Below are 13,096 nucleotides of genomic sequence, written 5' to 3' on the forward strand. Positions count from 1 at the left end.
TTGTTTTCTGGAAAACATGAACAATAAATTTGAAACTAAATCATTTACCTTTTAAACCATATTCATTGAGCTTTTTCAGGAATTCTTTTGCAAGTTTTTCATTGCGACATAATTTATCGATGTCCTCTTCTTCAATTTTCACTTCTTTTGCTAAACATTTCAGATTCTTTTGGTTCGGTACAACCAGGGTCACAGTGAAGCTATGGCGACTGTCACCGACTACACAAATTTGTTCAACTAGTGGAGACATTTTGAGACTCGTCTCAACCTGACTCAGAGCTACATATTCTCCAGCTTGTAGTTTTACCAGATCCTTTTTCCTATCTGAAAAAGACAGAAAAAATGTAAGAATATCAGTCGTCACTGCCCACCTCCATAAAGTGTACAAGAGTTCGGCAAAATTCATCCAAATATAAACATTTGTTAGGCAAAACTCAACCTAATATGTACATGAGTTAGGCAAAACCCATCCTAATATGTACATGAGTTAGGCAAAAATCAACTTAATATGTACATGAGTTAGGCAAAACCCATCCAAATATAAACATTTGTTAGGCAAAACCAACCCCAATATGTAGATCATCATCATCATGAGTTAGGCAAAACCAACCCAATAATTACATGATTTAAGCAAAACCCATTTGAACATGAACATGTTTTAGGCAAAACCCATCCAAAAACATTGAAAGTATATGTGTTTATAAAGCAAAGCCCACCTGTGTTGGGCAAAACCCATCCAAATATGTATATAAATAAGGCAAAACCCACCTCTATAATTATTATGTACATTAGGCAAAAAATGTACGTGTGTCTGGCAAAACCCATATCAATACTATGTATACATTTGCATGTTAGGCCCTGGATAGCATGTGTACTGTATAAGGGAATCCAAGGATTAAGAAATCACTGTCAGTATTTACCAATGATTCGGAGACATCCATCATCCTCGAATTGTCCGATATCTCCAGTAAAGAAGTACCGGATACCCTCTATCTCGGTGAAGTCCTCCAGAGTCTTCTCCTCCATCTTGTAGTACCCCTGTACAATATTGCCCCCACCCAACAATATCTCGCCCCGGGGGTAGGGCTTGTCTTGGTCCGTATAGTTTCCTGTAATATTTGACAATGTACAGAGTTACAGCCTACAACATACCAGTAATAATAATGTAGAACGCCACATTATCAACAGCTCCGGGGATACTTCATTTGTTCAGACATGATAGAAGATGTTTGGATATGTAACAGGGGCTTGATACATTGTATATTCATATAATCCATAACAAAATATATATTTCTTGTGTTTAATTCCCAATCTTTTATTCTAAACACATGCCTATGCCCTGGAATGAAATATTTAGCCATTGTAGTGATCTGGGGTCACTGGGATTTCATTCTGGGTAATAGAAAATGTCAAGCTCCTATGGAATTAATGGTGAGTCAGAAGTAAATTCAGCATGTGCTCACATACATGTAGATATGTCCCCATCAACAATAAGATAAATCTGCTATATCTTGTACACAGCTTTTTATTTAGAAAGTGGTCCTTTGTGAGCTTTGACCTTTACTGTTGACCACTGAATCTAATCGGGTGTAGATGGAGTGATATTATGGTGCGAATATGGACTAAATCTGTTAAGGGGATCACCCGAAACAACGATGTCAGAAGAATATTCTTGTATTGATGATGGTAGGAGGGTTATACAGATTTATTATACAAACCTTCTGGCCAATCCCTTAGCCTAATTTCACCACAGAACAGCGGAGCTCCAACTTTCCCTGTACCCAAGTCTCCAACTGGAACAGAAATCACCAAATCAACAAAAGTTGTTAACAACATTAAGGTATCCAGTTTCCCAACATTCTACTAAACAGAAATTATAAATAATGAAAAACATTTCAATGATTTACTACAAAGAACAGTTTAAAATATAAGTATTTTCCATAGCTTTGCAAATACAGAATACCAAAATCTTCCTCTAAAAGTTGCCTCCCCTTAATTCACCTCATTGACTTTAAAACTAAGCAAGTAAACTGGATTTTTTTTTAACTTCAGGTATAAATCTTGACAAACCTAAAGATCACAATACATAAGAAAATCTTTGTTGACACTCAAATAAAAGCAAAATACCATCTGTCCTTCAATTTTACAAACCAACCAATCTAGTTTAAATACTTGAACAGTTTTGATAATGATAAAGCAAAAAAGTTTTCCACATTTTTATCATTTTTCTATATTTTCTTTGTGTTTCCAAATTTTCACGACTTTGTTCATTGATAATTTTAAATGAAATTCTGTGTACTTATAGAGAGTTGTTTCCTGTCTCATCTCATAATATTTCCAACATTTTCTGTTGTGAATGATAAGAAAAATCATAATTTATTTTCAACATCCAACTTTTCGAACATCATTTTGGTAGCGTTATGTAGAAAAATGACGTCGCACAGAAATTAGCAGTGTAGAAAATTACTCCAGATATGCACAATGAAAGTTAAATAAATAGCATTAGAAGAACCCTCAAAAGATTTTGTACCAATTAAAAAAAAAATTGTCAAAATCCATCTATCAACAAAGTCGTGAAAATTAAAGAATATATAGCAAAATGAAAAAAACTTGAAAGACTTTTGCCACATCACTGTATACCATTAAATCCATCAATAAGTGAACAATACAAAATTTGCAACAACAATAAACATATTACACTTCAAATGAATGAAATTTATCTAAGTTTTGCTCAGAAACTCTCACTGATTTAAGCCTACCTTCTGTAATGGTCCCAGCACCACAAGTTTCTGTCAGGCCGTAGCCTTGGAGTACAGGGCAACAAAAACAGACGTTCATGAATCGCTGAGTCTGTTCAGATAGGGGGGCCCCACCACTCAGCATCATCCGAATGTTTCCGCCCAACAGCTCGCGGATCTTCTGGAATATCAGTCTGAAGCACAGATCAAAATTCCAATCTAAAGTATGAGTACTTGGTAGTCGAGTAAATCTGAAACTCGTTAGATTGTCTTTTCAGATTAATAGTTAGACAAAATCTCCAGTATTCTAAATATTACTTGTAAATACTCATGAATTATTTATTACATGTTCAAAATTAATTTCATGATGTTTAAATTGTTCTTTCAATGAGAGCCTTGTTTTCAGCTAAATAACTATAAGAAAGTTATGCATAATAAGGTAAAATATTAGCTTTTGATCTCCCGATCATTCTCAGAATCTACTATGAGAAGTCACTGAATTTCTGATAAGTAAAATTATGATGTACATATTCGTGCTGCAATGGTAAACCATGGGATGATATATCGCAGTGTGAATGGCATGATTTGGTTCACAGTATTTTTTATCTCGCATCACTGTATGGCAATGTTTTTTCCGAATCAGTTTTCAGCGCGATAATTAGTATCCCCCAAAATCAGCATGGTGACAGAAGCGTTTTTTGTTAAGTGACTGTTTAGAATTGAAAGAACCCTCTGCTTCATTTAAATGTCATGTTTGGAATCATTTTGGGTCCCGTGAATGCAAAAATTTATTTTATTGCTTACAGTTACATGTAATTGCGAAATAAATGATTCGTGATACGTATCATATCATGAGACAAGTATCATTATATATATCGTATTGTAAGGGAAGCGTATTGTTGCAGAAATAGTAGAGTGTACAGTACATATTTTCTGACAATGAACATTGGTTGTATCTGCTGTGTATAGTCAAACCAGAATGACCTGTCGTATTGACCTTTTCGTGGAATATTCAAAGTGGGTAGTTCCATTTGTGCACAGGTGTGTTAACAAATATATTGATTAGGAATACTACTGTGTCCAGCAGGGTGCTGTTTTGGACCATTCGTTTTTGTTACAATTTCATATTGACAACACAGGGATTGTATCATTTATTTTTGATGCATGGTTTACACATATTCAAGTAACTATGTGATCAATTGTTCATATGTTAACAGTTTTGTCACTAAATCTAGACCAGTATAAATACAAATGATGCAGCTGATGATAAGGTTTGTTACATTATAAACAACTAACAGATATACATGTATATATACAAAGCATCTATTTCCCCTTAATGACTATAGACTCGTCTGTAATCAATATGCTAATCAAAGTTCAACACGACGGAGTCATTCTGGTCGGACTATATATACATTGTATGAGATCTGTTTTTAGTAACCTACTTATTCAAGATAGGTGTGTCATAGCCTCTTAAAAGATTCTTGAGCTTGTAATCATAGGCAAACTTAAACACAGCTTTAAAAACAGGTCCCCTGGATTGAACTTTTTCCTCCACACCCTTGTACAACCGGTCCATTATAACCTGAAACCAAAATTTTAATACCCTAAATATTCAGACATTTTTGTAAGTGATGCAAAAATAAGTGTTTACCTTATTTCAATCCTATTCAAAATAATAATAAACAAGTAGTTTACCAAGTATATATTAAACAGTAGTAAAGAAACTTGTCTACGTTTCTCATCATTATCAGGCATATAAAGGGAGATAAATTATAGACACAGCAGCAATCAATGACGGACCCAGTATACATTATACAGTAGTACAGTAACTTGTCCCCGTTACTCAACATTACCAGGCAGATACATGTAAAGGGAGATAACTTACAGGCACGGCCACCATCAATGACGGCCCCAGTATACATTATATAGCAGTACAGTAAGTGTCCCAGTTATTTATAATTACCAGGCCGATACATGTAAAGGGAGAGAACTTACAGGAACGGCGGCCATCAACGATGGCTTCAGGACTGACAGGTCTCCTTTACTGCCTTTCTTTATCTTACTGGACTGTTAAAAAAAATCAGAGAAAATAGAACAAGGCACTCATCAATTCACTGAACAGTGGAAGCCCCAGTTCTGCAAAAACTTCCATCTATAAGTAAAATTAAAAGTGAATGCAACAATCCTTGGTTGATGTCCAAGTAAATAAAAAGCAGGGCAGTCTTGATCTACATGTAGCTCATATATTACCAATTGTAACCCAATTGGAAAACCACTTGGGTCTTTGTCATATCTTCGGTATTTTTTTATGGAAGTAGCGACCTCATTACATGAAGGACAATGACCGATTCAAGTATGTTCATGTTAACAAGCAACAATTGAAGTGAACTATGTTTTAACCCAGAAAAGTATGTACGATTTATAGGCAAAACTCTCTGTTACCTAAGGGTGAAATCTATTAGGTAATAGTAGCTATCATAATGCAATTGCTTTGACAGCATTTTTTCAGAAGGTCAATTGAAGATATCAACCTGCATGAAAAAAGCTGGCTATGTAATGAATGTAAAGAATTCATTTCACAATTCTTTCAAGATTTTTTTTCTTCAATAGATTCATTTTTCACTTATCCTACACATGAGAATATTATTGAAATGCAAAAAAAAAATGACATGGACTGCATGGGAAAACGGAGTATGGTCAATAATCATGAAAGGGGGATCTCATTAGGACAAGTAAATATAAGGAATTACCTGATCTGTCAGTGTGAGTGGTGAGGAATAGCCTATACAGGATCCACATGCTACACAGGACAACTCTGTCAAAATGAAAAACATATATTAATAAATAATGACAGCAAGGATGGTACAACCACAAAATCTGAATATCTACTATTTTAATGAATGTAATGTATACTATTTTTGGTACTGTGTTTATTTTTACAAACTGGTACTGTAACATAATGTGACATTTCAGGCAAAAATTAAATGGTCCTGCAGATTCTTTAAATATAGGCATTGAAAATCTTGTCAGAACCTACAAAAAGTTCAATTCATAAACCCAACAACAACTCTAGTCTAACTGTTTAGATGGCAGATTATGAAGTTAGCCCATTTTATACCTGTACTAAACCTAGGACATTAATCTAGGGGAGATAACTCTACAGAAGGGTTCCCTCCCTTAGTTCCCTATTCTCCACTGGGGCAGAGCTTCACTCACACATGACTCATAGTGGGTAAACATGTTGATTTTTTCATTGGTTCATCTTTATATCCTGTGATGTATGCATTGCTAATTAAAGATGCTGAAAACCCCAATACACACTCATTGATGGATTTCAGTGTCAAGAATAAATATATAACTGTTTAATTGGTTGATAAACAAATAAATAGGATCTTAACTTTCATTTTTGAAAATGACTTCGTGCAAACAATATGTCCAATGCTCTTATGACATTGACCTCTGACTGCTACAGCCTTCAGAGGAAGTAACCATCTCCATAATTATGTAACATGTGTAATGAAGATACGCACAAGCTAGAGTAGAAATTCCTACTCAAGATGGTTAGTCGCTACCAGTTCTCTGTGTAGCATGAGCAAGGGAGGTAACTGAAGAGGGAACGAGTCTAAGGCATCTTGGACATGAATCAAGAGGAGATAACTTATACTTTTAACTATTACAAGGCCTAGGGTATGAATCAGGGGGAAATAACCGCATTCAGGCACATTAGACATGAATCAAGGGAAGACAACCTAATTTAAACTATTCTAGTGCCTAGAACATGAATCAAGGGGCGATAACTTCGTTTTAACTATTCTAGTGTCTAGGATATAAATCAAGGGGAGATAACTTGGTTTTAACTATTCTAGTGTCTAGGATATAGATCAAGGGGAGATAACTTCGTTTAACTACTCTAGTGTCTAGGATATAGATCAAGGGGAGATAACTTCGTTTAACTATTCTAGTGTCTAGGATATAGATCAAGGGGAGATAACTTCGTTTAAATATTCTAGTGCCTAAGGTAAGCATCAAGGGCATATAACTTAGTTTTAATTATTCCGATGCCTAGGACATGAATAAAGGGAAGATAACTTTCAGTATTAAGTATATTCTGGTGCATATAAAACATGTAGGATATAACTGAAAAAGATAACTATGACAATGCTATACCTGCACCCAGCTCCAGGACATGAGCTAAAGGAAGATAACCCACATACGTGTCGTTGAGGCTGAAATAAATCAGATTAGATCTTCAGGAAATCAGAAGGAAGTTACTCATAGTTTAATCAATACTATATATGTTTTGCTTTGAAAAAAAAATGATTTAAGTATCTTTATAGGAAGTGATCAATTATCAAAAAAAAAAAGAAGGAATAAGCAAAAGAAAATTATATGAAGCATAACAAAACTGAACTGACGTTTTGGAGGGGGGGGGAGGAGGTGTTGAGAACATCATTCACTACTGACAAACTCTTTTGAATATGTTGCAACTCTATTTCTGTAGACATTTTTTATCTTTTTATCTTTGTTATTACAGTGATAATTGTCCTACCCGAGACCAGCTATCTTCTGTATCTGTCCTGCCATTCCACACATCAGGTTGCCATGGGAGATAAGAACGCCTGTAAAAACCAATAAGATATTTTCTTCAGCAAATTCAATAATTGAATGCATGAAATTGTTTATTTACACATATCAAAAATGGTAAAAGTTTAAACGGTTAACACAATGCCTAAATGCAAACTATATGCACATCAAATTACATAAGATATTATTCAGCTTATTTAAAGACTTAATTTTAATCAAAATTAAATCAAAATACAGTTACAGTATACATAAAGAAAGAAAAATATGTCTTAAAATGCAAGACACTACAGATCTGGTTTGGTTACAACTTTACCTTCTGAGACCGGATTATTTTGTGGTCGGTCGGTCTAATTTATAATTAGTTAACATATATAATATTATGACCGATGAACATCGGAGGAAACTTTGTTTTTCTAATACAGAAGCATATCTCTTAATCCAGAATATAAGGGCAATCAAAATTGACCCTTTGGGACTCCTGTGAGGTCCCATGTTTCTTGTAGCAACACCATAGCAGACAAAAAGCTTACAGGAGTTAAGCTACTTATGAAAACGGGAGAAAAATTTGGTAATTCAACTTCAAGCGCTTAACTTGCATTCTGTGTTGATCAGAAAAGTTTGAAAACATAGATTCTGTAAGCATAGTCAACCATATTTCCATATGGAATTATTCCATATGAAAATATGACATCATGGTCGACTATGAGTGCCTATTCCAGACGGATATGTTACAACGGCAGCAGCAGTACATGATGTTGATACGTTACCTTTTGGTACCCCTGTGGAGCCGCTTGTATACATAATCACTGCAATATCATCTCGCTTAGGTTTTGTAACTGGTGTCCGGACTGAAATATATCAAAAGTTCAATGTGGGAAAAGTTTGTATTTTATTATTTTTGTTATACATGTACTTATATCTACTAAATTAAATGTCAACACCTTAGGAATTAAAGCATTGTACATTACCTACACAACATAATTTTGGTGTACGTACTTCAATTTTTGAGCATATGCCTATGGACATGTAAACCTTATTTTCGCAGTGACTTTATAAATTTTGTGTTTTCATTCCTAACAACTAATCCACAGTGATTTAATTTCACAATTTACAGTCATAAAAGGCCTTAATTACAGTTCCTGTGATTGGAACTCTTTCCTTGTGATTAACTTTCACAAATTTTAATTGCTTGCGAAATACACGAAATTTAATCACACACAATAATAATTTTGTTCACAGTAGCAGATTGTCAATCCGAAAGACTATGACTGACCACTTCATTGCCAGATGACCTCAGCATAGATAACTGACCACTTCATTGCCAGAAGACCTCAGCATAGATAACTGACCACTTCATTGCCAGATGACCTCAACATAGATAACTGACCACTCCATTGCCAGATGACCTCAACATAGATAACTGACCACTTCATTGCCAGATGACCTCAACATAGATAACTGACCACTTCATTGCCAGATGACCTCAGCATAGATAACTGGCCACTTCATTGCCAGATGACCTCAGCATAGATAACTGACCACTTCATTGCCAGATGACCTCAGCATAGATAACTGACCACTTCATTGCCAGATGACCTGAGCATAGATAACTGCACGACCACTTCATTGCCAGATGACCTTATCCTTTTTTTTTCAAAATCAATGCCATATGATAGATGCTCTTGATCGTAGTAATGTACTGCCTGTATATTTCATCAACAAATAATGCAATACTCCAGAAATAAATTACAAGGTTTTCTCGGGGTTTCTTTGCTTTTTTTCTATTAGAAAGAGGTCGATCTCATAACTAAACAGTACATGGTAGAATAGAAATAATCAACTTTGACTCGTGTATTGTTGCATCGTTAATTATTTCTTAATTAGAAACTCCCCACTCCTTCCATTTCCACTGTCAGTGACTATACATGTTTCTTACTGTTTTCTGACATGACATCCATCTATACACTATATTCTTGTACAGTTTGGTATAAATTACTGTTTTCTGACATGACATCCATCTATACATTATATTCTTGTACAGTTTGGTATAACTAACTGTTTTCTGACATAACACCCATCTATACATTATATTCTTGTACAGTTGAGTATAACTTACTGTTTTCTGACATGACACCCATCTATACATTATATTTTTGTACAGTTTGGTATAAATTACTGTTTTCTGACATGACATCCATCTATATATTATATTCTTGTACAGTTTGGTATCACTTACTGTTTTCTGACATGACATCCATCTATACATTATATTCTTGTACAGTTTGGTATAACTTACTGTTTTCTGACATGACATCCATCTATACATTATATTCTTGTACAGTTTGGTATAAATTACTGTTTTCTGACATGACATCCATCTATACATTATATTCTTGTACAGTTTGGTATCACTTACTGTTTTCTGACATGACATCCATCTATACATTATATTCTTGTACAGTTGGGTATAACTTACTGTTTTCTGACATGACATCCATCTATACATTATATTTTTGTACAGTTGGGTATCACTTACTGTTTTCTGACATGACATCCATCTATACATTATATTTTTGTACAGTTTGGTATAACTTACTGTTTTCTGACATGACATCCATCTATACACTATATTCTTGTACATTTTGGTATAAATTACTGTTTTCTGACATGACATCCATCTATATATTATATTCTTGTACAGTTTGGTATCACTTACTGTTTTCTGACATGACATCCATCTATACATTATATTCTTGTACAGTTTGGTATAACTTACTGTTTTCTGACATGACATCCATCTATAGTATAGATGGATGTCATGTCAGAAAACAGTAAGTTATACCAAACTGTACAAGAATATAGTGTATAGATGGGTGTCATGTCAGAAAACAGTAATTTATACCAAACTGTACAAGAATATAATGTATAGATGGATGTCATGTCAGAAAACAGTAAGTGATACCAAACTGTACAAGAATATAATATATAGATGGATGTCATGTCAGAAAACAGTAATTTATACCAAACTGTACAAGAATATAGTGTATAGATGGATGTCATGTCAGAAAACAGTAAGTTATACCAAACTGTACAAAAATATAATGTATAGATGGGTGTCATGTCAGAAAACAGTAATTTATACCAAACTGTACAAGAATATAATGTATAATACATTATATTCTTGTACAGTTTGGTATAAATTACTGTTTTCTGACATGACACCCATCTATACACTATATTCTTGTACAGTTTGGTATCACTTACTGTTTTCTGACATGACATCCATCTATACATTATATTCTTGTACAGTTGGGTATAACTTACTGTTTTCTGACATGACATCCATCTATACATTATATTCTTGTACAGTTTAGTATAACTTACTGTTTTCTGACATGACATCCATCTATACATTATATTCTTGTACAGTTGGGTATAACTTACTGTTTTCTGACATGACATCCATCTATACATTATATTCTTGTACAGTTGGGTATAACTTACTGTTTTCTGACATGACATCCATCTATACATTATATTCTTGTACAGTTGAGTATAACTTACTGTTTTCTGGCATGGCACCCATCATCTCAACTTCCGCCATTGACAGCACCTTGACGTGGCTCGGGAAATCACTAATCTGAGGAATTCTGTCACAACCAATGTAGATCAGATGACTTAGCTTCGGCATCTTGTGGATGATACCCTGCAGATTATGAAAACTTTTTATAGCTGTGAACTAAAGCATGCATATATTTTAGGAATTTGTTATTTGAATTTTTTTATTTTTAGAAACAACCAAAAACTTATTGGTAAGATATTGGCTGCAAATCCATAACTGATTATTGGTTAAAATATAAAAGGCTTTCTAATACAAGAGGCCCAATGGGCCTGTATCGCTCACCTGGCTCTACAGCAACTTTGAAGTTGATTGAGGTCATTTCTACAAATACTATGCTGCTTATCATAGTAAGCTAGGTTTATTCATACTAATAAATTTTCTAGTCATTCATTCCAGCATTATATTGGCCTAATATCTGGTCTAGGAGGCTCTTGGCTATCGCAAAATTATTGTTTACAGATTTAAGCCGATTTCACCCCTGTGACCTTAAATGTAGGTCGAGGGTCATTCATTTGAACAAACTTCGTAGCCCTTCACCCAAGCATGCTACAGACCCAATATCAAGTCCCTGGGCCTCTTGGTTATTGAGAGAAAGTTGTTTGAAGAATATAGCCTATTTGACCCATGTGACCTTGAATGAAGGTCAAGGTCATTTATTTGAACAAACTTTGTTGCCCTTCACCCCAGCATGCTTCAGGCCCAATATCAAGTCCCTGGGCCTCTTGGTTATTGAGAAGAAACCGTTTGAAGATTATAGCCTATTTGACCCATGTGACCTTGACCTTCATTCAAGGTCATTTATTTGAACAAACTTTGTAGCCCTTCATGCAAGCATGCTACAGGTCTAATATCAAGTCCCTGGGCCTCTTGGTTATTGAGAAGAAGTCGTTTGAAGATTATAGTCATATGACCCATGTGACCTTGACCTTCATTCAAGGTTATTTATTTGAACAAACTTTGTAGCCCTTCACGCAAGCATGCTACAGGTCTAATATCAAGTCCCTGGGCCTCTTGGTTATTGAGAAGAAGTCGTTTGAAGATTATAGCCTATATGACCCATGTGACCTTGAATGAAGGTCAAGGTCATTTATTTGAACAAACTTTGTTGCCCTTCACCCCAGCATGCTACAGGCCCAATATCAAGTCCCTGGGCCTCTTGGTTATTGAGAAGAAACAGTTTGAAGATTATAGCCTATTTGACCCATGTGACCTTGACCTTCATTCAAGGTCATTTATTTGAACAAACTTTGTAGCCCTTCATGCAAGCATGCTACAGGTCTAATATCAAGTCCCTGGGCCTCTTGGTTATTGAGAAGAAGTCGTTTGAAGATTATAGCCTATATGACCCATGTGACCTTGACCTTCATTCAAGGTTATTTATTTGAACAAACTTTGTAGCCCTTCACGCAAGCATGCTACAGGTCTAATATCAAGTCCCTGGGCCTCTTGGTTATTGAGAAGAAGTCGTTTGAAGATTATAGCCTATATGACCCATGTGACCTTGAATGAAGGTCAAGGTCATTTATTTGAACACAATTTGTAGCCCTTCACCCCAGCATGCTACAGGCCCAATATCAAGTCCCTAGGCCTCTTGGTTACTGAGAAGTAGTCGTTTGAAGATTATAGCCTATTTGACCAGTGTGACCTTGAATGAAGGTCAAGGTCATTTATTTGAACAAACTTTGTAGCCCTTCACCCAAGCATGCTACAGGACCAATATCAAGTCCCTGGGCCTCTTGGTTATTGAGAAGAAGTCGTTTGAAGATTATAGCCTATTTGACAAATGTAACCTTGAAGGAAGGTCAAGGTCATTTATTTGAACAAACTTTGTAGCCCTTCATCCTAGCATGCTACAGGACCAATATCAAGTCCCTGGGCCTCTTGGTTATTGAGAAGAAGTCGTTTGAAGATTATAGCCTATTTGACCCATGTGACCTTGAATGAAGGTCAAGGTCATTTATTTGAACAAACTTTGTAGCCCTTCACCCAAGCATGCTACAGGACCAATAGCAAGTCCCTGGGCCTCCTGGTTATTGAGGAGAAGTCGTTTGAAGATTATAGCCTATTTGACCCATGTGACCTTGAATGAAGGTCAAGGTCATTTATTTGAACAAACTTTGTAGCCCTTCACCCCAACATGCTACAAGCC

At 35.2% G+C, this 13,096-nt stretch overlaps 1 protein-coding gene across 2 annotated transcripts in view; it reads right to left on the minus strand.

Moving 5' to 3' along the window:
- Window positions 1-13,096, minus strand: part of LOC117341976 (long-chain-fatty-acid--CoA ligase 4-like) — a 31,111-nt gene that overhangs the window by 7,114 nt on the left and 10,901 nt on the right. For both annotated transcript variants that reach the window (XM_033903883.1, XM_033903884.1), the window contains exons 6-16: window positions 10,890-11,031; window positions 8,093-8,173; window positions 7,291-7,360; window positions 6,909-6,967; window positions 5,492-5,556; window positions 4,737-4,808; window positions 4,184-4,323; window positions 2,760-2,932; window positions 1,719-1,793; window positions 921-1,109; window positions 49-324 (exon numbers count right to left, since the gene is read on the minus strand). In XM_033903883.1, coding sequence (XP_033759774.1) covers window positions 49-324; window positions 921-1,109; window positions 1,719-1,793; window positions 2,760-2,932; window positions 4,184-4,323; window positions 4,737-4,808; window positions 5,492-5,556; window positions 6,909-6,967; window positions 7,291-7,360; window positions 8,093-8,173; window positions 10,890-11,031 — 1,342 coding nt within the window. The remainder of the gene's footprint in view (window positions 1-48; window positions 325-920; window positions 1,110-1,718; window positions 1,794-2,759; window positions 2,933-4,183; window positions 4,324-4,736; window positions 4,809-5,491; window positions 5,557-6,908; window positions 6,968-7,290; window positions 7,361-8,092; window positions 8,174-10,889; window positions 11,032-13,096) is intronic.

The sequence above is a fragment of the Pecten maximus genome, chromosome 14 (assembly GCF_902652985.1).
Source record: "Pecten maximus chromosome 14, xPecMax1.1, whole genome shotgun sequence".
In the NCBI taxonomy this organism is placed as follows: domain Eukaryota; kingdom Metazoa; phylum Mollusca; class Bivalvia; order Pectinida; family Pectinidae; genus Pecten; species Pecten maximus.